This window comes from Bicyclus anynana, chromosome 16 (assembly GCF_947172395.1).
Source record: "Bicyclus anynana chromosome 16, ilBicAnyn1.1, whole genome shotgun sequence".
Taxonomy (NCBI): domain Eukaryota; kingdom Metazoa; phylum Arthropoda; class Insecta; order Lepidoptera; family Nymphalidae; genus Bicyclus; species Bicyclus anynana.
Window position 1 is genome coordinate 14,256,856 of NC_069098.1, and position 27,827 is coordinate 14,284,682.

The following is a 27,827-nucleotide window of genomic DNA, read 5'->3' on the forward strand; positions in this document are numbered from 1 at the left end:
ATTTGTCTAAAATAAGAGTGGCATATGCTTTTTCATGTGTAATTTTCAAATAGCCGTAATAAAACCTAGGTATTCAACTCGTGCATTCAAGTTCAGAGTTCGATAAGATAGACAAGTTTCGATATGCTAGGAATTGGCAACCCTAGTGGGCAGTGGTAAGCTTGAAAGAAAGAAAGAAAAATATTTTTATTTGGTCAGTAAAACTAACCTAAGCTACAAAAAATAAAGGTCACTTAGCATAAAGCTAGCTGCAGCGCTATAATATTAAGTATAAAAGACCAAGACAAAACTTCTGGAAAGTTAAAAGACTAATCCAAAGGTAGTTTATTCGGCCCTTAATCTTCATAACTCTGTGAGCCGTGACCGATATTCGTAGTGGCGAATTACAACTTCATACAACTGTCAACAAAAGAAACTAATTAGGTATGTAATAAAAGTGTCCCAAATATCACACCCTACGCTACCCTACTTAAGTTACAAAAGGGTAAAATTACCCCATTCATAAACACAACTGACTAACTAAATACCATGTCGGAGCTAATAATTACCGGCTTTTGACGCGGGGCCACAGCTTTAATCAATAAGCGAAGCCATATCTTGGTATATAAACTATAAGAAAACGTTTGTTTCTTAAAGTCTTTTTGACAGGCTTTTCTATTTTTTTGACGTGACAACGTCTAATAATTCGATGAAACCGGCTGCACACTTAAAAAAAAAAACGTCATGCGTCGTTCCCTCGCTCTAGGGTTGCCGACTTTTTTTACAAGAAATAAAGTATATTCTAGTCTATGAAGATTATTATTAAACAATATTTTAGAAAAAAACGAACATTTTCTTTTCACAAATGCAACCATTCCATCAGTATTTTCTTATGATGTTGTCACGTTCAACTATCGTCAGTAAACTGACTTTACAGACAACCGATTTTTTTAATTTAAAAAAAATTTTGCTCATTACTTTTTTACATAATTATAACCTGATATGATTATTATTGTTTTCCTCCAATTCGCCGGAAAGAATGTGTTCGAACCCGCACCTGATGTACTCGTATCTACTATCTATAAAAAACATATTTGACGCTTATATACATTTTTTTAAGTCAGATAATATAGTCTGTAATTTCATAAAATCATGAAAGATTCTCATTCTCCTACCATTCTCTCATTCCCATGCTTTCCTACATTCTCATTTCCATTCCTACCATAAAGCTGTATATTGTATTGCAAGTTGCACTAAACGAATTTTCCGCTTTTTAAACAAATTCGTAGCCAGTCGTCTGTACTGTGTCAAAGAACCAATTACATCGATTTTCAGCTTTTCTCTTTGATTTTCAGCTATAATGATGAGGTTTCAATTAAACTGGTCATGGGCCCTCACAGGAAGTTCATCGTAATACCTACTTTTTTTGAAATACAATTAATGAATTAAAATGTAATGAGTGGAAATCCATGTAAATATGTTTTGAAATTGAATTTTGAATTACATGAAATATATTTCCAAAATAACTATTAGTCCGCTACTAGTACAAATAAATAAAAAAAATGAAAATATCCCCACAATTAATTATTTCTATTACAATAGAAATACGCCGATATCTTTGGATTAGATTATTCGATCTGCATCATATATTGTTAGGAACTATCTCATTTATGTCAGCTTTAAAACGAAAAAAAATCTTATTTGATGATGAAACTGATGATAAGCATGCTCCTTTAATACGTACATGCTTATTACAGTTCACGATTACTACGTGCATGTTAATAAATAAATTAATTAAACTACCTTTTAAAAATGTAAACGAAAATCATTCTATTCAATGCAATAGGTCCCGACTGTTTTCTAATTGCTTTCTACACTTCTGGACTGAGCTTGTTTTTTTCTTCTCAGTTTTTGTATAATTTATGCAGTCGGGTTTTTTATTTGTTTAATTTATTTATTTATTTCACACTTTTTAGTTACGATAGATGTTGAATTTCGGATTTATTTGTTACGTTTGTTACATGTTACAAAGTACGATAATGTATACCTACCTACGTCCAACCGAGGTTAAGTAAATATTCAAAAAATCTACGGAACTCTCGGTGGGCGAATCCGACTCGCACTTGTCCGATTTTTATAATCAATATATTTAATTTAGTCTATTTTAGGTGTTTATAACTTCACTTCATAAACCTCGCACCATAAAGTCATTCGCCTCGCGTATTTTGTATATACAATTAATAAATAACGTTTTTCTAATTGTAGTATTTTTTTAACATGGCCATGATATACCATTTTGAAATCCTCACAAAAAGTTCTTGAATTTGATACCCATGTTGCAATATACAAAAAAAAAAAAATTTCACCTCGAGTCTATAGCGTCTCACAGTCGTTTTGTTGTTTTTTTTAGTTTAACCTGTCTAAGAACATTTGGGTTATTGAGACAAATCTAACGATATCTTAATTACGTAAATCCGTCCAGCGGTCTGGAAGATATGAGGTAATAAAGAATATTACATACATACATACTACATACATACATACATACATACAGGATATATATGCTATTTTAGAGCATGTGTAACACATACCTTACGTATGTGTACAAACAGTACCTTAATAATAAATTATTTTTTAAAATAATATTTTATATTTTACTTTGCTGTAAGTCGGTTAGAAACAAATGGCATTAATTATGGGATACGTAAATACGCCTTTAATCTAAGGATTCGTGGAATTTGTGATTATAATCCCATCTAGAAATTATCAGATCTCAACTCAACGCTGGTAAATACGTAATGCTTATAATTTGTAATCCTAATCATTATTCAAGGATTAAATAAATATCATTATAAATTAAGGGAATAGTATCAATAGTTTGACGTTCAATAACTTTTCGATTAAAGAGGCTGGACTTGAAAATATTTTAAGTGCATTAGGTTTCCTTCATTTTGCTTAGTTACTTAGTTTTGCTTACTTTCATTTGTTTATTTTGTATTTAATAGTTTTTGCTTAGTTTTTCTTGCCTAATTTTGCTTATTTTCCGTATGCAACTTTTATGTCCTATACAGTTTATTTTGGTGACTAACACATACATATTATATTACGATTCTGCATTTTCGATGTTCGATGTTGCCATAATTCAGTAATCAGTGGTTACGAGATACGTTTATAGGAAACTAGCGTACTCTTTGGAATAGAGAAATATGGCCTTCGCTGATGAGATAGCTTGCTGTTGGGAAGGAGCTTTTTAAATCGGTTTAATGGTTTAGCCGTGAAATTGTGACGAACTCACTCTCACGTTTATAACATTATGGATAAAGTTAAATCTTTTCAAGTCAGTTAAAAACATAATAATAATAATAATAATTAAACACTTTATTACACCAAAAACAAAATAACAAAATTTTACAAAAAAAACAACATAATAGACCCATTGAAAGCATTCTCTTCTGATAATCGAGTTATAAATTTTTTTTATTTATTTTATTTATTTACTGTAACGAACTAACAACCAAGAACTTCCGCAAAACAACGCCCAAAATACCACAATAACAAGTTCCATGTTATGTTCCACCAATTAAGAAGATAGCGAAATACTTTGTCTATTCTCGTCCATACAATTAAAAACTACAGACCTATTGTCGGAGGTTAGTTTTGCCGTTTGTTGTCGCACTGAGCTAAAAACAGCCTGGTTAGCGCCGAATAACTGTAATGAACTAACTGTAAGCTAAATATTTAATTGAAATCCTCATCATTATTTGACTATTTAAATGGCCCACTTCTTGGCCAGGTCCCTGTGGGAGAGAGGATATAAAACTAAGATTCAGTGCGTGTTTGAAAAAATGTCATAATCTTACTTACCGTGTTTATTTTTGCTTTCTGAAGCAAGTTTAAACCACTAACTTTTCAGCTCTGGACCGCTACTAAGAAAAGCTCAATATTTTATAGCTCGACCTAGGATTCGAACTATATCACATAGGTGAAGGCGAATGCTTTCGAACTAATAATTGGTACTTAACAAAAATCACCAGTCCAGTCAGTAAAATGACATATCAGTGACAGTTGCACTCGTCATTTAACTGACTGGAATTAATAACCGTACAATAGTCTAATTGTTTTTTACCATTGCAATGTTTAAATGACACGACCTAGAAGTCAAACTTCTCAGTTAAAAAGTCATTCCCAAGTGAGGTGGTCAGTCGAAGACGATTGTAAAAAACACGAAGTGAAGACAATGAATAATATCGACCAATAAATTCAAGACCAAAAGTCTATCATCTGTCAAGACCCTTATCTCTTCGTCAAGTATCAAGACGCTTTTAATTTTGCCAACAGCATTTTTCCTTAAGCCCCTCAGATGTACTTTCATCAGCTATGTATGAAAACTTTGAATAATATATTCGGAATGATTCCCTTTGCGTTGTTTTTCTTTTATGAGAGAAAATTTATGAGCTCTGTACATCAAGTAATGAAATGGTTTATACATACATTATGACCTAACCAAAGCTATCAGTAAAATTAAGTTTACATAATGAAATATCACAAGTATGAATGACATAATCGCAAAAGCTCTACAGACTTGAAAGTTAGGGGGTTTCTTTTAAGGACGGATTTGATTAAAATTGATTTCTGAGGAGGTGAAGTTTCTGACTTCCGGAAATAGATGGCGTCTAGCATCTTTTAGCAACTGGTTTTAACTGATTATTATCACCATTATAATATTTATTACCTGATGTTTTAAAAGTGCCTAATTGAAATATATAAATATTAACTTGACTTATTGATAGTGTAGTTAAATTGTCTCGTAATTTTCATGTACATAATAACCTTAATATAAAATTCATCTTAACATTATGGTCTCGTCAATAGTAGCACAGAAAACATATGTAGACTCGAAACTTTAAAAAAATAAGTTATTAAAAAAAATGTAATTTAACAACAAAGACTAATTAGTTTGTGTTGTAAAATTGTTGTAAAAATTTAAAGAAAGGCACTCTTCGACACACTCAAAGTAAAGATGCACTTTGCGTTGCGAACATAAAAAGTTTTGTATATTGCAATTTTGCTCGAAAACACCTGTCTTTTTTACCTCAAGTTAAAACAAAAAGTAGCAAACCTCTAATGGTAATTATGGAAGTGAAAAAGTTGTATGAAAGCACTTCGTTATCAAAGTTAAAGAAAATTGAGAGAATATCATCCCTATCAGCCTATTGTATTGACCCACTACAGGGCCAGGCCGTCCTCCTTACAGAAGAGGGGATATGGAGCTTTGACTCACCACGCTGCTGCAGTGCGGGTTGGCGGGTGATAATGTTAATTTAACGGTCACTAGCAGATGTTGAATGTTAATGACATGCTCTCCGAAGCACGGGGGTGTCATCATCATTATCAACCCATATTCGGCTCATTGCTGAGCTCGAGTCTCCTCTAAGAATGAGAGGGGCTAGGCCAATAGTCCACCACGCTGGCCCAATGCGAATTGACAGACTTCACAGACGCAGAAAATTAAAAAACTTCTCTGGTATGTAGATTACCTAACGAGGTTTTTTCCACGTTTGAGACACGTGATATTTATTTTATTAAAATGCACATAACTGAAAAATTGGAGTTGCATGCCTCCTACCGGATTCAAATCCACACCCTCCAGAATAAGATTCGATCGATTCGAGGATTCGAACCTCCTCCGGAATTGGAGGCAAAGGTTATATCCACTAGGCTATCACGGCTCTCCTTATTATGTACTAATTTATGGCCAATTTTCAGATTAGTATCGTTTGAATTTTTTTTGGGCCTGAGGTTGAGTTGAGTTGGGCTATCACGACTCTTTTCCAACTCCGGGGTGAGATTTATTAACCGATTTATAGGAGAATTCCTGCCTGAAAATGAGAAATGAGATGTGAAAATGTTCGGCAGGGAACATCTTAGATTGCGTCGCATGACTTTAAATGTAAGAAATTGCAAATTTTTTAATAAATTAAAAAAAAAATAATTATCCTTTTTACGAACACCGTTCCAAGCGGCACCAAAGAGCCGAACAATAAGCTTCCAAGGCGTTTAATTCGAACACCCACGTACGCTACCCATAATAAAGGAGCGTGGGTTTTGTGTTGACAACCCTAAAATCTTATCTTTGTGCTGCAGAACAGCTAACACTAACATTCTATAAGCGAAAGTTTGTGTTGAAGTGTGTGTGAATGTGTATGTAAGTGTGTATGTTTGTTCCTGTTTTGCGATCTGAACCGATTTGGCTAAAATTTGGAATGGAAGTAGATTTTACTCAATTAAAAAATCAATGGTTCCCGCGGGGTTGGTTTAAGACTGAATTCCACGCGAACGAAGTGGTATTTAAATACTTTTAAAGAGATAGTTAAACCAAAAACCCGAACCGGTGGTATTAGCCCTGATTCGCACGAAATTTTTTTTACTGGACGTTAATAAATTCGATTCCAGCACTGAATTCTGTCAAAATTTTGGTCTTTGACCAAAATCAAATTCAGATTACATTTTGCCCATAACCTCCTAGTCTGAATCAGGAGGTCTTAAGGTTGAGTCCTTGGTTTGGTTATGATATACTGAGCTTTTCTTTTTTCTAATGATATCCCAGCAGAGTTGGAAAGTTAGCGGCACTACAACCTTGCCTCAACGCTGACGTTGACGGCCTCCGTGACTCAGCGGTATTCGCGGTGGATTTACAAGGTCCTGGGTTCGAGCCCAAGCTAGGCCAATTGAGGTTTTCTTAATTGGTCCATGTCTGGCTGGTGGGAGGTATAGCCGTGGCTAATTACCACCCTATCGGCAAAGACGTACCGCCAAGCAATTTAGAATTCCGGTAGGATGTCATGTAGAAACCGAAAGGGGTGTGAATTTTCATCCTCCTCCTAACAGTTAGCCCGCTTCCATCTTGTATTGCATTTTTACTTACCATCAGGTGAGATTGTAGTCAAGAGCTAACTTTGTAAAGAATAAAAAAAAGGTAAATCATTGCGATTTTTAAAAGCCTTTCTCTACGTCAGTGATACTGCAAATGAAGCCAATACAAGCTCTATTTGTCAAGAATCATCTTACATTCAATTCAAACCGGTATTTCCATTGAAAAGTTTTAATAAAACACCTGATCCGGCGAAGCCTTTGTAATAGAACCTTCGAAAGCTCATAAAGTGCAATCCCGTCGTGTTTTCATAAAGTGGCGATCTTTTTATAACTCTGAGGGTAATTAATAAAGAATTCTTAATGTAAGGACGCTCAAAGACGGCTTGTGAACAATGCATGCAGTGAGCACGATCTACTCTTTAGTCGGAGGATTCATCCTATCAGTAAAATGACAAGTGCAACTGTCACTGAAATGAAAATTTAGTAATTTTTTTTTTATTCTTTACAAGTTAGCTCTTGACTACAATCTCACCTGATGGTAAGTGATGATGCAGTCTAAGATGCAAGCGGGCTAACTTGTTAGGAGGAGAATGAAAATCCACACCCCTATCGGTTTCAACACGGCATCGTACCGGAACGCTACGTCTACGAGCGGTACGTCTTTGACGGTAGGGTGGTAACTAGCCACGGCCGAAGCCTCCCACCAGCTTGACCTGGACAAGTAAAGAAAATCTCAATCTGCCCAGCTGGGGATCGAACCCAGGACCTCCGTCTTGTAAATCCACCGCGCATACCACTGCGCCACGGAGGCCGTCAATGACATTACTGAGCTGTGATAGCCCAGTGGATATGACCTCTGCCTCCAATTCCGGAGGAGATTCGAATCCGGTCTGGGGCATGCACCTCCAATATTTCAGTTGTGTGCATTTTAAGAAATTAAATATCACGTGCCTCAAACGGTGAAGGAAAACATCGTGAGGAAATCTGCACAACAGAGAATATTCTCAATGGGGATGATGACTAGGTTTGAATATATTGATTTTTATGATACATTCGGGTAAATAGGGTCAATGTTAAGTAATTTATACACAAAAAGCAAAGATTGTCTGGATATTTGCAAAATAAATGAGATTATAAAATTTCAAAAACTACTAAAATTTTTTTATCGTAATTAGATGAAAATTCATACAGTTTTAGCTTCCTTACATTAAATGTGACATTTTTTAATATATGAACTATAAAGATAAACGCACAAATAACAAAGATATTAGTAATTTTGTTTGAACGCGCATACAAATCTAACGATCATTACATTGCCTATGACTGACCTATTTTTCGAGCCATTTTGTATGGGGCGTTTTTCAGGGATCCGCAGCAGCGCCGCAAATCTGATTCTTTAAATCTCTGTAGCTCCGAAAGTAATGATCGCAGATACCCTGTTCCTTTTACAAAATTGCTTTACTATTAGTATATTCTTAATTTATATACAATTTAAAAAACTGTCATCATCCCTATTCTCTGCGTGTGTGAAGTCTGCCAATCCGCATTGGGCCAGCGTGGTGGACTATTGGCCTCACCCCTCTCAATATGAGAGGAGACTCGAGATCAGCTGTGAGCTGCGAATATGGGTTGATAATGATGATGATGACTATGACAGTTGCACTTGTTATTTTGCTGACTGGAATTAATAATCGTACTTTAAGAAGTATATTATAAGCCGACGCCCCGTGGCTTTACCCAATCCCCGTAGAATACGGAGATAAAATACGTCTTTGCCGGTAGGGTGGTAACTAGCTACAGCCGAAGCCTCCCACCAGCCAAAAGTCTACTATACGTATAAGTATAATGATAGGAAAATGGACTGAAAAAAAATCATTTTTATCAGATATATCACGAGAGTCTGGCTATTGAAGGCTATATAACGAAACATCAAATAACTTTCATAATAGTGAACATCACTGTGAAATCCTTGACTTCTTGTTAAAATTTAATTTTAATAACGTTAAACGCATATTTTAATAAGGTTAAGCATTTTCATCCCCTACAGGATGCTAGATATTTTTAATTAAAACTTCATAAAGATGCATATAAAACTAATCTTAGAGCTTGATTATACGTAGTTATGATAAGGTTAACGGGGTAGCTAATTGATATTAACTCTGGCTAAATTATAAAAAAGCCCTACACTCCTTTAATCTACCGATTACGGGTTAAGATTTTTTTATAAACTGACACTCGATTAGAATAAGGGTTAAAAAGAATAGGATTCTCTCACTAGAAAAAAAATGTCTGTCCGTATTATTCCGTAGATTATTTAGATGAATCATCTTGATAATCAATCTGCGGAAATACTGAAAGATTTTTCTAGTTTGGAGATTAATTATAGACTTCGTTTAATGAGCTCGATTTTATTACAAAATTATTATAAATTATTGCCAGCCTTCAGAATAAATACTCGTTTCTATAATATTTTGCTAAAATAGTAAAGCAGGCGTTCATTATAAGAAACATTCCTATATGTGTATAGTTGTTCTCAAACCTGTCATTGTCCGAGAAAAATTTAAACATTCTACAGCCCAAGTTGGAAATTTTATTTGCCCCAATGTATGCCTGAACAACGGCGAAGGAAAACATCGTGAGCAATACCAGAGAATTTTCTTAATTCGCTGCGTGTGTGAAGTCTGCCAATCCGCATTGGCGAGCGTGGTGGACTATTGACCTAACCCCTCTCATTCTGAGAGGAGACTCGAGCTCAGCAGTGAGCCGAATAAGGGTTGATAATGTAATGCTTGAACATCTATACTTATAATAATGTTCGTTATAGAAACAAAAACTTTTCGACGGATTTAAACTAAACTTGGTACAATTATTCTTCATATTCCTGGGCAGGTTAGTCCGCTAGTTCAATATAAAAATATAAAACGGAATAGACAAAACGGTTAATTATTTATTGTATATCAACATTCTTAAGCATGATTTTTCGTATCTCTAAATATAAATACATACGCTTCAAAAATTTAGACTATCTATGGTGGTATAGTGCCTAATAGATATCAAATGAATAACCATACAATTTACAGCGATGGTTTTTGCTATGGGCATTGCAACTTGATGGACAGCGCGTCTGTTTCGTTTTATTTCGAAGTAGACGACTACTCACTGTAATGTGGCTTCACACGTGTCGTGTTGGAAGAATAATAGATCGTCTTGTATTTACGACGTGTAGACTAGGAGCCAGTGAGGTCAGATAGCTATAAAAGACTAGTGAACGCTAGCGACTCCGTCCGCGTGGTTTTCTGTTTTTCACAAATCTTGGGGTAACTGTCGCGGACTTTTTAGTATTTTTAAAGGGGAAAAATTCTGTCATACATGATTTTTATGAACTTTAACCGTTTACGTAGCACACGCAGCTCTCATTAGGAAAAAATCCCTCGATTTTGAAACATTCTTCTTTGATGCTCCTCTCCTATTGATTTTAGTGATGTGATGATAATATATGGCCTATAGGCTTCCCCGATAAATAGGCTATCTAACACTGAAAGAATTTTTCAAATTGGGCCTGTAGTTTCTGAGATTAGCGCGTTCAACCAAACAAACGAACTTTTTGCTTTATAATATTATTATAGATTATTAAGCTCATGCTCCTACCATTAGTAAAGCAACTATGAAGTTAGAGCTTTGGTGGTTTTGGGAGGCAGCAAGTTTCAAGGGTCTAGACCCTCAATCGTTATAGTAATTATTATCGACAAGTTAGCCCTTAACTGCAATCTCACCTGATGGTAAGTGGTGATGCAATCTAAGATGGAAGAGGGCTAACTTTTTAGGAGAAGGGTAAAAAATCCACAGTTCTTTCGGTTCCTACACGACATCGTACCGGAACGCTAAACCGCTTGGCGGTACGCCTTTGCTGGTAGGGTGGTAACTAGCCACGGCTGAAGCGTTCCACTAGCCAGACTCAATCAATAGACTCAATCGGCACAGCCGGGGATCGAACCCAGGACCTCCGTCTTGTAAATCCTACTGCGCCACAGTAGTCAGTTGGCCAGTTTATAAGATGACGAAGTTCTGACTAATGTACACTCTCTCTATGATGCCTTACTGCTCTGTCTTTGGTACTTTAGCACCAATAAATAATGAGCCTATTACGAAAAAATAGCTTATTACTCATTGTCTTAGTACAAAACGTACCCAATTATTCTATCCTCATAGTTACAGGGTATATAATATAATTAAAAAAAAACGGTCTCAAACGGTGAAGGAAAAACAGTGAAGAAACCTGCATGCCAGAGAATTTTCTTAATTCTCTGCGTGTGTGAAGTCTGCCAATCCGCAATGGGTCAGCGTGGTGGACTAATGGTCTAACCCCTCTCGTTCTCAGAGTAGACTCGAGCTCAGCAGTGAGCCGAATATGGGTTGATAATGAATGAATATAATTATGTTTATTTTATCATTCTTCTTCTTCCGTTTGTGCTATTTCCTATGATAGGTTAGCAATCATTAAGGCTAATTTTACTTTATTCGTTGCTACCCGAAACAGTAATCTGGTACTCATATTGAACCATTGGCGTAAGTTCTTGTGCCAAGATGTATGTCTACGGCCAGGTCTTTTTGTGTGTGCCAATCTGCATTGGGCCAGCGGGGTGGACTATTGGCCTAACCACTCTCGAGAAACTCGAGCTCAGTGGGTCGAATATGTGTTGAAATTGAATGATGATGAATGATCATTTAAAATTCGAACCCCCAGCCCACCAACAGAGGCTTGGCCCTGTAGAGGGATAAGAGAATGAAAATAATCTATCTTCTATATCTATCGATACTTATAACAAAACTCGCCGATTTCTATACATTTATTCGCAATTTGAGATTTTACTTGTACCATTTGTAACAACAAACGTTAGCATGGCATAAAGGAAGCCAGCGCCATCTAGAATCTATACTTATAATACGACTTCTGTACATTTTGTACATTCTGTACATTGAAGATATTTTTAAAATTTTTGCTGCGGGGCATTATCGATACTGAAGCTAAAAATATTTTTTTTGATGTTTTGTCTGTCTACCTATCTGTCTATATGTCTGTCTGTGTTTTTTTGATATTCGGGCATCACGCTGAAACTACTGAATGAATTCAAATGAAACTTGGCGCGGTTTAAGACCATAATACGGAAAAGGTTATAGGATACTTTTTATTGCAAAAATAAAATAAAAAGGGGGTGAAATATGGCTTGAAAGTTTGTATTTTTAGAGTTTTAAAAATTTGTTCATAAATCATAAAAAAAATACGAAATATTATGTATATATTATTAATTCAAACATTTTTAAAATTCAACCCATAAAGTGTGAAATTGGGCTTGAAAGTTTACATTGATTTCCACGCGGACGAAATCGCGGGCGTCCGCTAGTGAATATTATAAATGCGCGGTTGTTATTTTCCATATCATTCAAATGTAATATAAGTAGGTGCTTGTCCTCGATCTACATTACTCATATCATTTGTCCTCCGTCAACGACCCTCAAAAAGTCCTTTTCACATGAAAATCGAGCGGCAATTTGCATGCGAATTTGATTTATTGTTCACATTTTTGTAGAGATTCATCACGGTCGCGTTACAGGGGTTGAGCGCCCTTATTAACTCCTACGTTTTGTATCTATTGCTTGTAAAAGAAAACCAGTGTGTAAATCCCACGTTTTTTTTTATTGTTTACAAGTTAGCCAGGGGCTAACTACAATCTCACCTGATGGATGATGTAGTCTTAGATGGAAGCGGGCTAACTTGTAAGGAGGAGGATGAAAATCCACACCCCTTTCGGTTTCTACACGGCATCGTACCGGAACGCTAAATCGCTAGGCGGTACGTCTTTGCCGGTAGGGTGGTAACTAGCCACGGCCGAATACTCCCACCAGCCAGACCTGGACCAATTAAGAAAATCTCAATCTGCCCAGCCGGTGATCGAACCCAGGACTTCCGTTTTGTAAATCCACCGCGCATACCACTGCGCCACGGAGGTCGTCGAAAATCTTGTCACTAAATCAAATAGATCATGGATTGAGAGAGTGAGATCGGAGATCAGCAATCATTAAGGCTAATTTTATTTATTCACTGCCCGAAACATAGATCTGGTACTTATATTGAACCATTGGCGTAAGTTCTTGAGCCAAGATTTGCGTCAATGACCAGGCCTTCGTTTTCCCTTTATTTTTTCGAGGATATTTGAAGCTGGATATCTCATTCTAGGAAGGCTGAATGTATGTTGTCTATCATGTCTGTGCTCCTACATACTCCTTAAGTTAAAAAAACCTAATACAACGAATGTGAGACGCTATAGACTCGAGGTAAAATTTTTTTTTTTTTTTTTTTTCGAAAATTGCTTTATTGGTATCACTTTCAAGGGCTCATCAAGAGGATTTGAAAATGGTATCATGGCCATGTTTGATAAAATTAAAATTAGAAAAACGTTATTTATTAACCGCTCTACAGAATTCGCGAGGCAGATGACTATGTACGAGCAGATTAAGCAGTCGGGTTTTTTTTTTTTAATTATTGACTTATGAGTTATTGCGCTTCCCTGTCTGATGTCTCATAGCTTGCAATATAGAATTTTACTATTATTTGCAGTCACAATTTTTGTAGTTTTTGGCGGTCTCCGTGGCGCAGTGGTATGCGCGGTGGATTTAAAAGAGGAGGTCCGATCCCCAGCTGGGCCGATTGAGGATTTCTTAATGCAGGATTGACTGGTGGGAGACTTTGGCCATGGCTAGTTACCCTACCAACAAAGACGTACTGGCGGTATCAATTTAACGTTCCGATATTATGTTGTGTAGTAACCGAAAGGGGTGTGGATTTTCATCCTCCTAACAAGCTAGCTTGCTTCCATCTTAGATTGCATTATCACTTACCATCAGGTGAGATTGTAACGAATAAAAAACTTGTTAAGAATAAAAAAGCGATAAAACCAGGCCATGTATATATTATAAACTAGTAGCCTACGAATTTGTCAACGAGAAAATCATTACATCCCAATTTTAACCCTTTTATTTACGTGGGTGGTGGGCTGAAGCTCCATATCCCCTCTCCTATAGGAGTTTATTGTAAACTGTTAAAATAAGATGATAATGATAAGGCATTATTCCTGTTTACAACAAGTTTTATCAAAGCGAAAAGCCGCATCGCCTCTGCAAAATTAAACAACTTGGTGAAAATCTTTTCAATCATCCATAACTAGTTTAGTAAACTCCCACAGTTGATATTAAAATTTTCCTTGAAAATTTCCATCAAAGATGAGCTTAAATGACATTTTCTCGAGTATCGAGTGAACTCTTGCGAGCATTAAATTAGGAATGTTCAAAGGATAATAATTAAACTATTCTTGTGAGAGTAATTTGTTACACTAACTTCAATATAAAACTAAGTTAATTAGAAGTTTTGCTAACCGTTAATAAATTTGTTAATTAATAATTGTACCTTTCTTCATTAAAAACCCGTAATCAGCTCACACTTGAGCACGAGTCCCCTTTCAGAATGAAAGGGGTTAGGCCTTAGTCTACCACGCTGGCCAAATGTGGATTAGCAGACTTCACACACGTAGAGAATTAATAAAATTCTCAGTTACGCAGGTTTCCTCAGGTTGTTTCTCCTTCACCGTTTGCGACACGTGATATTTAATTTCTTAAAATGCACGTAACCATATGTTTTCTGTGACGTAACTGAAAAGTCGTGAGGTGCATGCCCCGGTCAGCCTTCGAACCCACATCCTCCGAATAAAAAGCAGAGGTTATTTCCACTAGGCTATCACGTCTTACTAGGCTATCATGTATCACGTATCTTTCTTATACTTATTCCGGGATTCGTAGAACATTTTTTACAACAGATTACTTTCATGAAAACATCATCATCATCATATCAGCCGATGGACGTCCACTGCAGGACATAGGCCTTTTGTAGGGACTTCCAAACATCACGATACTGAGCCACCTGTATCCAGCGAATCCCTGCGACTCGCTTGATGTCGTCAGTCCACCTGGTGGGGGGTCGGCCAACACTGCGCTTACTAGTGCGGGGTCGCCATTCCAGCACTTTGGGACCCCAACGTCCATCGGCTCTTCGCACTAAGTGCCCCGCCCATTGCCGCTTCAGCTTCACAACTCGTTGAGCTATGTCGGTGACTTTGGTCCTTCTGCGGATCTCCTCATTTCTGATTCGATCACGCAGAGATACTCCTAACATGGCTCGTTCCATCGCCCGCTATGTGACTCTGAGCCTTCTTATGAGGCCCATAGTTAGCGACCAAGTCTCGGAATCATGATAGTCTTCATGATAGTCATGAAAACATATTTATTCATAAATAGTACAATCAATTATTTATACTAGCTAAGACAATAATATTTAACTAGGCTAAACTTATTATAAAAATAAAATAAAAGGAAATATATCTACAACTATAAAATTAAAATAAATTAAAATTAAAACTCATACCTAAAAATACTTATCATTGCCGCCCTTGGTAGGGTGCCCATCACGCAGGCAGCATTCCCGCGTTAAATTGCGATTGAAATTCTTTGCGTGAGAAAGCTGCCCGCCCGAGGGTCGCCTGTTGCCTCTCTGAGGCGTTTACTGATGTCCTTGTAGAGAGTCTGGGCGCTCCTGCCCCACAGATTACTATCAAGTTAATTTAATTGAAAATTATCGATGAGACGATTAACTTTTTTATTTACGAAAATTCCTGATTCTGTTACCTAACTTAGCTACCATGAAATAAAAAATTGCTGAGGGTTGGAATGATACCACGCAATTTGTAGGACATTGTGGCTGTTAAGTTGTATAACTGTTAATTAATCAACAGTTAAAAATCAGCTAGTTAGTAACAACTTAATAACCTCGTTATTGATACAAGTAGGGAAGAGGGTAGTTTATCATGGGATACCTACATCATGTGAGGTGCGCTTTATTTTAATTAATGTATTTTATTAAGTACTAGCTGTCGCCGCGCAGTTTCACCCGCGTGGTTTTCTGTCCCGAAGGAATATGTGCATAATATATATCCTATAGCCTTCCTCGATAAATGGGCATAACACTGAAAGAATTTTTCAAAGCGGACCAGTAGTTTCTGAGATTAGCGCGTTCAATCAAACAAACGAACTTCAGTTTTATAATGTTAGTATAGATTATTCAAAATTCAAAACATATTTTAGTTTAGTTAATTAATGAATGAACAACCACAACATTATAGCTTGGCAACTTCGTTCGTAACACTCCCGATAGTTCGCGCGGGCCGGGGGGCGTGTAACAATCTCCTCACACCTCACTTCCCCGCACGCACAATTTCACACCCGCGCAGTCTTTTCCCCCGTCGCCCGCATATCATGGGAGTGTCATTAACGAACTTGCCAGACTATATATACCACCGACACTACGCATGTACAATGAATGTACACTTACCACTAAGTACCTTCCATTAAAATATTAAAAAAACATAAAATTTTCCAAACCAGGTGCAACCATCACCACAGCACAAAGGGACTATGGTCTTGACAAGCTGGACCTCCTACGTGTTCTGGTTGAGAAGCCTTGGCTGGGCGTGGGCCACCACCGCTGGGACAGGACCCCGCACATCGATGAACTGGCTAATGCGTACCCCCGGCTCGACAGGGGGTCCGAGGACGAAGGACTTAGGAGCTATGATGATGACGTTCTGAGGTAACGAGTATGACCTACTCTTTTGTCATCATAATCCACATCCATCTTCTAACAATTTAATTTAATGACAAGTTAGCTCTTGACTGCTCACCTCACCAGATGTTTAGTGACAATGCAATCTAAGATGGAAGCTTACTTTTTGGAATTGGCGGACTAATTGTGATAATGTTTGACTTTCAACGATCATTATGATTGTTACATACATAATGTTTATAATCTTTATTGTTTGTGTAATTGTCAATGTCAATGTCAATGTTATATTACTTGTCTGTCTAATTGTCTTGTCTATTATCTACTGTCATGTCATAAAGTCTGTACACGTATCTATCCTATTAAGTAAGTATTAAGTAATATAATCGTCTTATTAATCATTACAAACCTTACATGGTGTCAGAAGTTAGATAGATACGTGTACAGACTTTATGACATGACATGTCTTGTCTATTGTCTACACAATAGACAAATTAGACAGACAAGTAACATATCATTGACATTGACAATTACACAAACAATACAGATTATAAATAAAAAGTATGTAACATCTCCCATTTTTTTGGTGTCAGAAGTGGGATAATAATAATGACAATTCCATGTTGAGAATTTTCTACTTGTTATAAATTTTTAATCAAGCAACCAAACATCTCTTATAAATCTCAATATTAATTTATCGAACCACCATGTTCTTTTTGTGGATATTTTGATACAGCATAGATAAAGTAATATTATTGTTCAGGGGCTCAGAAAAAAGGTCGGCCGTCGCTACAGCCCTGAACGGGGGCCGTCGGAGACGCCAGCCGACGCCCGCGCTCGGTAAGGCAGTCACGCCGTATGTCGGCGTCGGTAAGCAACGTCGGTCACGGCGACTATAATACCCGCTTTGCTCGTACACTACACTTGTGCGCACACTCGTCGCCGCCGACGCCCAAGCTCGGTAAGGCAGTCACGCCGTATGTCGGCGTCGGTAAGCAACGTCGGTCACGGCGACTATAATACCCGCTTTGCTTTTACACTCCGACGCCCGCGCTCGGTAAGGCAATAGTAGGGATTTAGTGAAGTAGAAGGCGTGTGCGTTTAATAAAAAACTGTTGCTTAGCAAATCAACTCAAAGACAGACAATTTATAAACATGTTTCAGTTTACCTTTAATCGCCGTCCTTCAATTTCACTAACAAACGCGCCTGTCCGTACCTTACTATTAGTAGTAAACTAACTTTCAGAATATAATCTATACAACAAAATACATTAGAGCCGACAACCAATATCTGTCACGGTGACTATAATACTGTTTCACGTACACTACGCCTGTCTGCCACTGGTGGTGTAAAACATTCAAACTCGAATTGTCACACCACGTGTAGGTGTTGAAAGCATTTATTATATCTGTCACGGTGACCATAATACTCGCCTTTCGCGTACACTTACTCTACAAGCAATAACGCTTACATACAAGCGTCGCCTGTCACTCGCATCACGTCTGTAGAGCCATATAGGTACGTGCAGAAGACAATAACGCTGAATTATTACTGTATATGCGTCACTCGACAACTTCTGTCTCGGTAACTATAATATACTTACCCGCTTTGCTTGGACATTACACTATGCACGTCTGTACATAACTACATAATGACTACACGTGTGTATATTTACTAAATGTTTATGCTTTATTTATAATATGTGTGCCTAATATGTTTCTTTTATATTATGCTAGATCATTAGTAATACGATTCACGAGCATATCAAATCAAACCTAAAACTGTGTGCCTAGTGGGAGTTTTCAATATTTTCATACTGTTACTATCACGTTGACGTTTACGCAAATTTATATGAAATTGAAACAGTGGTGCACTAGTGCCACTAGATGGCGCTGTTTCAATTCCTTAGAAATTCGCGTTTACGTTACGTGACATTCACAGTAACAAACTGCCACTAGGCTCTCTGTTATCACTTTTTACGTCGACATAGAAAACTTTCCGCGGTTAGGTTATATGTCAACGCTGTAACTTAGCTTTAAGTGACCGCTAAAAGACACCCAACGTTACCAAAAAGCAGACAATGAGACATATTTTCAGCGCTTTACTTCCCCAAAACTCGTAATTTCATAACTTTATTGTGAACACAAAGAATACGCAGCTAAACCCCGACCTTGCTCCAGTTTGGTATAAATCTTTTTATTTACTGCCTTGTTTGTGCCAGTTTGCTTTCTATGTCATTAGTGGACTATCATTGAACAACAAGGAAACATTCTGTTTGCCTAATAAGGTAGTACTAGTAGGTATTGATATGTACTAAGAGTTTGTGCAGTCAGATGTTCCCCATTTTATAAAAGTTGATCGTCGGCCCTTGCTCCTACCATAGGTCCCTACCTAGGTAGGCTAATACTAATACCGGTGTTGTCTTAATTTAAGTAGTTTCTGACAGGACCACATGATACAGCACTGTCTGAAATCCTTAATCTATATATTCTTGCATGGTTTTAATTAACACATCACCGGCTTAACACAGCCTTCATACTGATCAGCAGGTAGAACATTATGATTTTATTTTACGTTTTTTAGTTAAGTGGTTAAGCACGTTTTTAGGTTTTGAAGTCGGTTGTATTTTTCAAGTAGGGTCACTTTACAAACGCTTTTGGAAATTCAGTTGGCTATAACTGGTTTTAACACATTGCTCTTCTTTGTTCTATTCTATATCAATGAGGATCCCAATGTTCACTGCTTCTCTATGTCAAAATTTCTCAAAGTGAGGTACGCGAACCCCTAGGGGTTCGCCATTCGACAGCAGGAGGTTAACGATAAGATTTACGTAACTGATACCAAGTCAGAATTAAGGTTAACATTGTCCAAAATTACTTCTAACATTGAATCAATGGGATTCCCATTAGTTAAGGGTTTCGCTGTCACGTGGAAATTTTAACAGGGGTTCGTGAAGCTTTGAGAAGCCCTCTATGTCATGTTGAAAACGAGCTTAAATCATAATTTTTCAGGGGTCCTGAACGACGTGGGCTCATTCTTTGACTCGTTGCGCGACAACCTGGAGACCCTGGCCTCTCTGTCTCCTCAGCAGAGGTCCAACCTGTTCCAGGAACCTCCCACCGTGGTGCAAGCTCCATCTTCGGGCAAGTAATTTATACTTAACTAGCTGACGTGCGGTTTCAGCCGCGTGGTTCCTGTTCCCTTAAGAATACGGGGATAATATATAGCTTAGAGTCTTCCTCGATAAACGGGCTATCTAACACTGGCAGAATTTTTCAAATCGGACCAGTAGTTCCTGAGATTAGCGCGTTCAAGCAAACAAACAAACAAACTCTTCAGTTTTGTAATATTAGTAAAGATTAATGCAAGACATGGATGCCCAGTTTTGACGTAACCTTATTGTCAGAAGTGTAAGTGGTAGGGGACCAATTTCATTTTCATTAGGGTTCCGTAGTCAATAAAGAACCTTTATAGTTTTGCCATGTACGTCTGCCCGTCCGCAGTTTAGGTCAGAGACTATAACTAGTAAATAGCTGTAATTTACTATGAGTATGTACCTACATTAAAATGTGGACAAAGACGTGTGGGGTATTATAAATAATACAGATAGATAGATAGATAGATTATTTGACAGCTGCCCTGCTGCGGTCTTTAAAAAGAACGCTAGGTTCTTAAGACAATTTTTTTCTTCTCTTCTTCTTTTGACGGCCTCCGTGGCGTAGTGGTATGCGCGGTGGATTTACAAAACGGAGGTCGTGGGTTCGATCCCCAGCTGGGCAGATTGAGATTTTCTTAATTTGTCCAGGTCTGGCTGGTGGGAGGCTTCGGCCGTGGTTAGTTACCACCCTACCGGCAAAGACGTACCGCCAAGCGATTTAGCGTTCCGGTACGATGCCGTGTAGAAACCGAAAGGGGTGTGGATTTTCATCCTCCTCCTAACAAGTTAGCCCGCATCCATCTTAGACTGCATCATCACTTACCATCAGGTGAGATGGTAGTCAAGGGCTAACTAGTAAAGAATAGTAATAATAAAAAAAAACAATATTTTTCGATTCGGGTATCCGTTTGTGTCTTCTTTTAGAGAAATACAATACAATCCTATTATTATTGATTAATCTGTGAATACAATACGAGTTATAATTTTGTAACGTTACAAATATCTACGGCAATCAGTATTCAGACTATTTCAACGGCTCACTACATGGCCAGGCCCCTCTTCTTATAGTAGGGGAATATGGAGCTTAGACCCACAACGCTGCTTCAATGCCGGATAGCGGGTTCAAGGAGATAATATTAAAATCATATTATGATTATGATCTGAATCAAATGATCTGTACCGACGGCGTAACGTGGGTGTAACTATCCAACTCCAGGCTCAACTTTAACTGATATTTCCTTGAAGAAAGAAAAACTCAGGATTTGAATCCAAGACTCCATGATCCGAAACCACATAGTCTAACCACTGGACCATCGCGGCAGTCACCTGCGTCAATGCCCTAGCATAGCACAAATAAATCATTAGCATACACCACAACTTCCGGTATGTTCACACTATTCTCGGATACAAACAATAAGGGATCGTATTTAGATGAAGAGTACGTATTTTCCCGCTTCCCATTTGCCAGTAAAGGCGACCTTAAACTACACTAAGGCTGCCTGTCCACCAGAGCGGAGCGAGGGAGCTTAGCGGAGAGAGGGACTAATGCGGAGCACCGTTGCGTAGTGTATCTGTCCACCGGAGCAGAGCGAGGGTGCGGAGCTGAGTTGCAAAAAATAAATTCAATGTTAAATGTTACATTGAATAATAGAAGACGTTTATCACATATTGGTGGATTGTGTTCGGAACGAGTAATTCACGAGAAGTGGGTGAATGTAACAGGGTCCTAGCCCAAACCTTATCTAAGGAGGCTAGAATGTTGTTTAATTTAAGTAAGAGCGATTAATAGTAGGTAAATAAGGTATTATTGTATGTATAATGTGGCTCCTATGAGGGTGGCATGTTCAATATTAAACAAACCCCCGTTAAACAAAGAAGAATAAAAAGAAGCCCCGCTCCCTTTCCGCGCTCCGCTTACCGGTTTTATATGAATTTTTAGACTAGCTCACAAGTCCCTGTCCACGGAGGTAAGTGTAAGAAGTAAGAGAAGCGGAGATTTTGTGCAATCCTATTGGTTAATATAATCTTTTCTATATTAATAAAAATCTAATCAAATATTGGTAATCCGCTCCACTGTCTCCCCGCTCCGCTTATAGGTTACATATGAATTTTTAAACTGGCTCGCAACGCAAGTCCCTGTCCACTTAAGAGGAGCGGAGATTTCGTGCAATCCTATTGGTTAATATTTCTCCGTTTCTCGGCTCCGCTGCCTCGCTCCGCTTCGGTGGACTGGCAGCCTAAGGCGTGTCATTTTAAAGGCAAGTCGCGTGCAATACTTCCGAAGGCTGGTCGCGAACGATCGTTTTATATGTTCTTTTATAGAGCGTAAACACAAAATTGACTTTGTTGCTTAAACAGAGAGCCTGTGATAGCTGGATATTCCTCATTTTATGAAGGCTTAAAATTTTGTCTTAGTGTCATAGCCATATGCAGCATTTTATACTATTAGTCCAGTAATTTTAGGCATTTTATACCCCAATCTGGGGAAAAATTCCTAGTGAGCTGAATTTTTGTATACACCTTTATTACGGCGTTATTATGAAGTTGTGAAAAATCGACATCGATATCGTGCCGGCTAAAAAAATTACAGAGGTCAAAAGGTCACGAAAATCAGTTTTTTGCAAATATTTCGCGACCTATTGCTCGGACGTCAATAGAGGTCATTATAAAAATTGTCTACAAAAAATGTCTCTTATAGTTTTTCTGTAAAATTAACGGTTTTCCGATCATAGCGCTGAGAAAGCGGCAAGAATGCACTCACATACGGTATTGTATACCGTACACCAAGGCGTAAACTCTATTGCTTTTTAGTAATGTTTGTAAATGTCTCTAAATCTTTTATTTTACATTTAGATGTTTCCAGAAAGATATATTTATCGTATAGGGGTTTAGGTTTTTAGTAAGACGTACTATATCTCATTCTAATGACCTTCAATGGCAGATGTTTCGTATTTCATTGTTCCGAGACCCGTCCCTTTATACCTGCTACTGCCAGTCAGACTGAGTATACTCATAGCACGCACTCAAATACTTGATCAATCTACATCAATTTCTTTCAAAAAACCAGGAAAAAACAATGCTGAAACAAAAATATACTCGACTGATAGCCTCAACAAGTATCCACATTGCAAAAAAAATATTCTGTTTCTGCATGCCATGACCGGATGCGATACAACTTCAGCACTTTTTGGGAAAGGAAAATTGAAAGTCATGAAGATGTTTGAAAAAAGACCCGATTTAAACAATTGTACAGAAATATTCCAACAAGAAAATTGCTCTCGAGATGTCATTGTCAATACTGGAATACATTTTCTACTAGCTGTATACGGTGCTCCAAAATCAGAAAATTCAATTGATAATTACAGATAAAAGCTACAGCTTTGCTAAATTAACAAGACAAAGTACAGCTGTAAAATTTCCTTCATTACCACCTACTTCTTCAGCTCAACAGCATATTTTTCGAGCATATTACCAAATACAAACCTGGCTAGGAAGAGACATCGATCCAGAACAGTGGGGTTGGGAGTCAAAAAATGATATGCTGCATCCAATAATGACTTTATTACCACCAGCACCCGATGAACTACTGAATACAATCTTTTGTAATTGTACAAAAGGTTGTGGCGGCAAATGTGGATGCAAAAAAATTGGATTGAGATGCTCAAAAGTTTGTGGGCATTGCCGCGGCCAGTCATGCTTAAACGCCGAGTCAACGAATGATGAAAATGATGAAGATGTAGATTTAAATCAAGAAATAACTCCACTTAACATTTTGTCAGTAGCCAATAACGATAGTGAAGCTGAAAATATTGACAATGAATAAAAAAAAAATTATTCGCAAAAATTTATTTTTTTCGGTATTTTTCAAAATTTTGATAAAAAAATATTAATTGTTAATTAAAATAAACTTTCATTATATATCATGGATTATGCCTACGGGGGAAACCATGTAAAAAACGCGCCTTGCATTCTACCTCGAAGGTGGTGAGGAAACGAGTGCATCGTTACAATATAGTCGCTTTCTTAGCGCTATGATCGGAAAACCGTTAATTTTACAGAAAAACTATAAGAGACATTTTTTGTAGACAATTTTATGAGGAACAATTTTTATAATGACCTCTATTGACGTCCGAGCAATAGGTCGCGAAATATTTGCAAAAAACTGATTTTCGTGACCTTTTGACCTCTGTAATTTTTTTAGCCGGCACGATATCGATGTCGATTTTTCACAACTTCATAATAACGCCGCAATAAAGGTGTATACAAAAATTCAGCTCACTAGGAATTTTTCCCCAGATGAAACCTAAAATAACTGGACTATATAGACATGTTATACGTGCCTACAATCATCGCAAAACGTTATCCGAATTTAGCGATTCCACTACGCATAATTTTGTGTTTACTTACATTGTATATTTATATTTTGACGACCTCCGTGGCGCAGTGGTATGCGTGGTGGATTTACAAGACGGAGGTCCTGGGTTCGATCCCCGGCTGGGTCGATTGAGGTTCTCTTAATTGGTCCAGGTCTGGCTTGTGGGAGGCTTCGGCCGTGGCTAGTTACCATCCTACCGACAAAGGCGTACCACCAAGCAATTTAGCGTTCCGGTACGATGTCGTGTAGAAACCGATAGGGGTGTGGATTTTCATCATCCTCCTAACAAGTTAGCCCGTTTCCATCTTAGATTGCATCATCACTTACCATCAGGTGAGATTGTAATCAAGGGCTAACTTGTAAAGAATAAAAAAATATATATTTATATTATTTATGTATATTGTATATACAGTTTTTATAGTTCCTGAACACACAACTCGACATTGTATACAATATTTAGGTATTAAAAAAAATAACTTTCTATGAAATTAATAACGTCTCTATGAAGTTAAGACAATTAGTTGCTTTTGTCCGCCCCAGTTTTGACACGTTAGTGACATATCTCTATTGTAAAATCTTTGGCCATAGGTAACTAGCCAATTATGGAATTCGGACAGAGATGACTCTCTTTTTATCATGCATGTGTGTGTAATCAAAATTTTAACTTGAAAATAGTCTATTAAATAACAGTATAAGCTGTGCTTGAAAGTTCAAAATTCATTTAGTTTAACAAGCACTTTTGAAAGATCAGGATTATGTCATAATTTAATTTAATCTAATCTTTTAATTTATTTTAATTTTATAGTGGTAGATATAATGATATTTCCTTTTATTTTATTTTTATAATAAGTTTAGCCTAGTTAAATATTATTGTCTATAGTATGAATTATTCATAAATAATTATATATTTTTTGTGAAATTGTGAAAATAAAGCTTACCATTAATGTAATGGTGGTAATAATAGTCCAAAACTTAAAATTAAAGTTACGAGGGTTCCAAACGCGCCTTAGTCCGAGAAGAGCTCACAACAAACTCAGCCATGTTAGAGTTCATTTAACATTGCTTCAAATGTTGGTAGAAGTGACGTAACTCCATAGAGTAACCAACTACGCATCTCTTCATCAGAAATGAACGTTCATCAAGACAAAACGTCCACACGTTCGGATCGTTAACCTTTTAATTCGCGTTTATTAATCTTCCTCTGGACAGACGTTCGTCTCTGCGACGTGGTTGCCATACTAAATAAACACTATACAAAAATTAACCTTGTTATGTTTTATTAATAGTAGAGTTTGTGACATAGCTCTCTGAGGAAGTACTACATGCAAACCTAAAAATTAAACCTTAGATTGGACCTTAGAAACCTTTATTACCTAATATGTTTTATTGTTTACTGAGTAAGTCCCCTTGTTGGGCAGAAAGAAAATGTCCGAATACTTTTGACCCTGATGTAGGCTTATTCAGGTCTTCCTTCTTCGCTCGTGCTGTTCTCCCATCCTATAGTAGGATCCTAGACAGTGGCGTAGCGTGTCTTGGAGGGGCCCAGTATCAAAGGGCTCAAATTAAGGAAACAATGACTTTTTCACAAAAGAAACAAAAATGATTGTTTAAAACAAATATGACACTGACTTTACCTATGTAAATGTATGTTGTTTTTGTACTAGTATCTTGCTATTCTACGGGAGACATGGGGACGGAGGAACAAAATGTGGGCTCTCTACAGACACTTCAAAGTATAATATTCGGTAAAATTCCGACAAACCAGCAACATTGCGACAATCCTAAAACGATTCAAATGTATTTATATCTATAGTCTGTCAACGTCAACGTCAAAGTCAAGCGCAGCCTTTTACGATGGATATAAATACGTCAATACACACTGTATAGAAGAATATTATTTTGTCTGCCATGGCACGCGTCTGGCACTGTAAATGTCTGTAGATATAAACGGACCTTAACTAGGCAAAATATTTGGCTACATTTTACACATTTTTGCTTACACACATAAGGGGCCAGGTTGACTGACGACATCAAGCGAGTCGCAGGGATTCGCTGGATGCAGGTGGCTCAGTATCGTGATGTTTGGAAGTCCCTACAAAAGGCCTATGTCCTGCAGTGGACGTCCATCGGCTGATATGATGATGATGATGATGACATAAGGGGCGCCTGTAGACCGAGGGGCCGTATCTTTGATACGGCTGATACGACGGTAGCTACGCCCCTGGTCATAATATCTATTTACTTTTGCAATAGGTAAATATTAACCACCAAAATTCGTATAATTCTGTTGTCATAGGAAACGCTAAGTTACTTTTAATGTCTGTTATGTCATCGTTCCGCTGAAAACGCCATCGAGCGTTATTATCAAAATATAGAATTAAACAATGTTTTTGTTATCCTTCATACAATTACACTCATGTTTATTTAGACATTAATATATTTGGTTTAATGTTTTGTTGCTTAGTAGTTGTTTATTTTATTGTCTATTCGTTTATAGGGCCAACAAAATATTATACAAAAGAATCTCGGCGCCCGGTATATGTAGTCGCAATCCACACGTTAATTAATGTTTTTTTTTCTATACATCTTCTTATTCATAAAGTGCCTCCCCGTTACTGAAGGTCGGCGGTCAGATTTCTAAACTTTTCCTCGTCCTTTTCCATGGCTATGTGGAAAAGTTATTCGACTGTCTTTATGCCAGTCCAATCCCTTATATTTCGTAAACTTCGTCCTTTTTTTTTAATTTAGTCGCCTTTATTCGCCTCAGTTTCGACGCGCTAGTAAATCTAATAGTATAAAATCTGTGAATGAGAGATATAGTGTTCTTACATACAAAAATACTGAAATCAATATGGAAGGTAGGAAGGTAGGAAGGGGTAGGAAGGTGAAATATATTTTATTTTTCATTTTCCTACCTATAAATAAGGTTAATCCCAAATGTAATATATTAAACACAATTACCTACTTTACAAAATTTTACTGACGTATGATTACGTAATCACACATTTTAGTAAGTGAAAATGTTCAAACGATTTGTTTAGGCGTCTACTTTGAGAAGCTTTGATCATTTCGTTCGCTCTTTTTCACAAGGTCTTTGATTCATCAATTGATATATTCGCAATGCCAGAAATGTCACGTGAAAATGTCCAAGGAAACGTCTGTCTAATTTTAATCGAAAGTCAAAAAGGGCACATTTTTTTGTCGAAAATTTTCGTTGCTTTTTGTAGCACACTAAGTTGACTACTGTTAGTTTACCTACTTATTATGGTTTCGAGTTAAAGCCAAGCCGTCTTCCGATGATAGAAGACCTATATTTTGTCACATTTTCTGAGAAAAGTCACTAACAGATTAAAAATCAAAACCTTGAGATATTGAAAATTGATCCAAATATCTCATCCTTTAATAATACGTAGGTACTTACTCGTTTCGTTTCGTGTATATATATATAATCAAGGCTATATATATATATATATAAATATATATATATATATAAAAATATATAATATATATACAGACGTAATATAGCTTCCTCAGAATACAGAAAACCACCAGAAGGAGTGATAGCGCAAAGAAGTGAAGCCATTTAAAGTACACATTTTACGATTACTCACTCTGTGTTTGTCGTGTTGTTTGACGTGCTATACAGGTGACAAATTTAATTAAATTAAGCCGTCTTGTGCTATTCCTTCGTGTAAAAATGCCGTTGGTAAAAAAAAGAAACTGAATAGGATCACATTTCACGTGTAAGTAGCACAAATAAATATTCTTATGTTAAAAT

The 27,827-nt window shown here is 37.1% G+C and overlaps 1 protein-coding gene across 1 annotated transcript in view; it reads left to right on the forward strand.

The window, feature by feature from the left end:
- The window catches only part of LOC112052585 (uncharacterized), a 40,420-nt gene that overhangs the window by 6,544 nt on the left and 6,049 nt on the right, over positions 1-27,827 (forward strand). Inside the window, exons 2-4 of the mRNA XM_052886339.1 lie at positions 16,342-16,546; positions 17,280-17,386; positions 19,529-19,660. Of these exons, the coding sequence (XP_052742299.1) occupies positions 16,342-16,546; positions 17,280-17,386; positions 19,529-19,660 (444 nt within the window). The remainder of the gene's footprint in view (positions 1-16,341; positions 16,547-17,279; positions 17,387-19,528; positions 19,661-27,827) is intronic.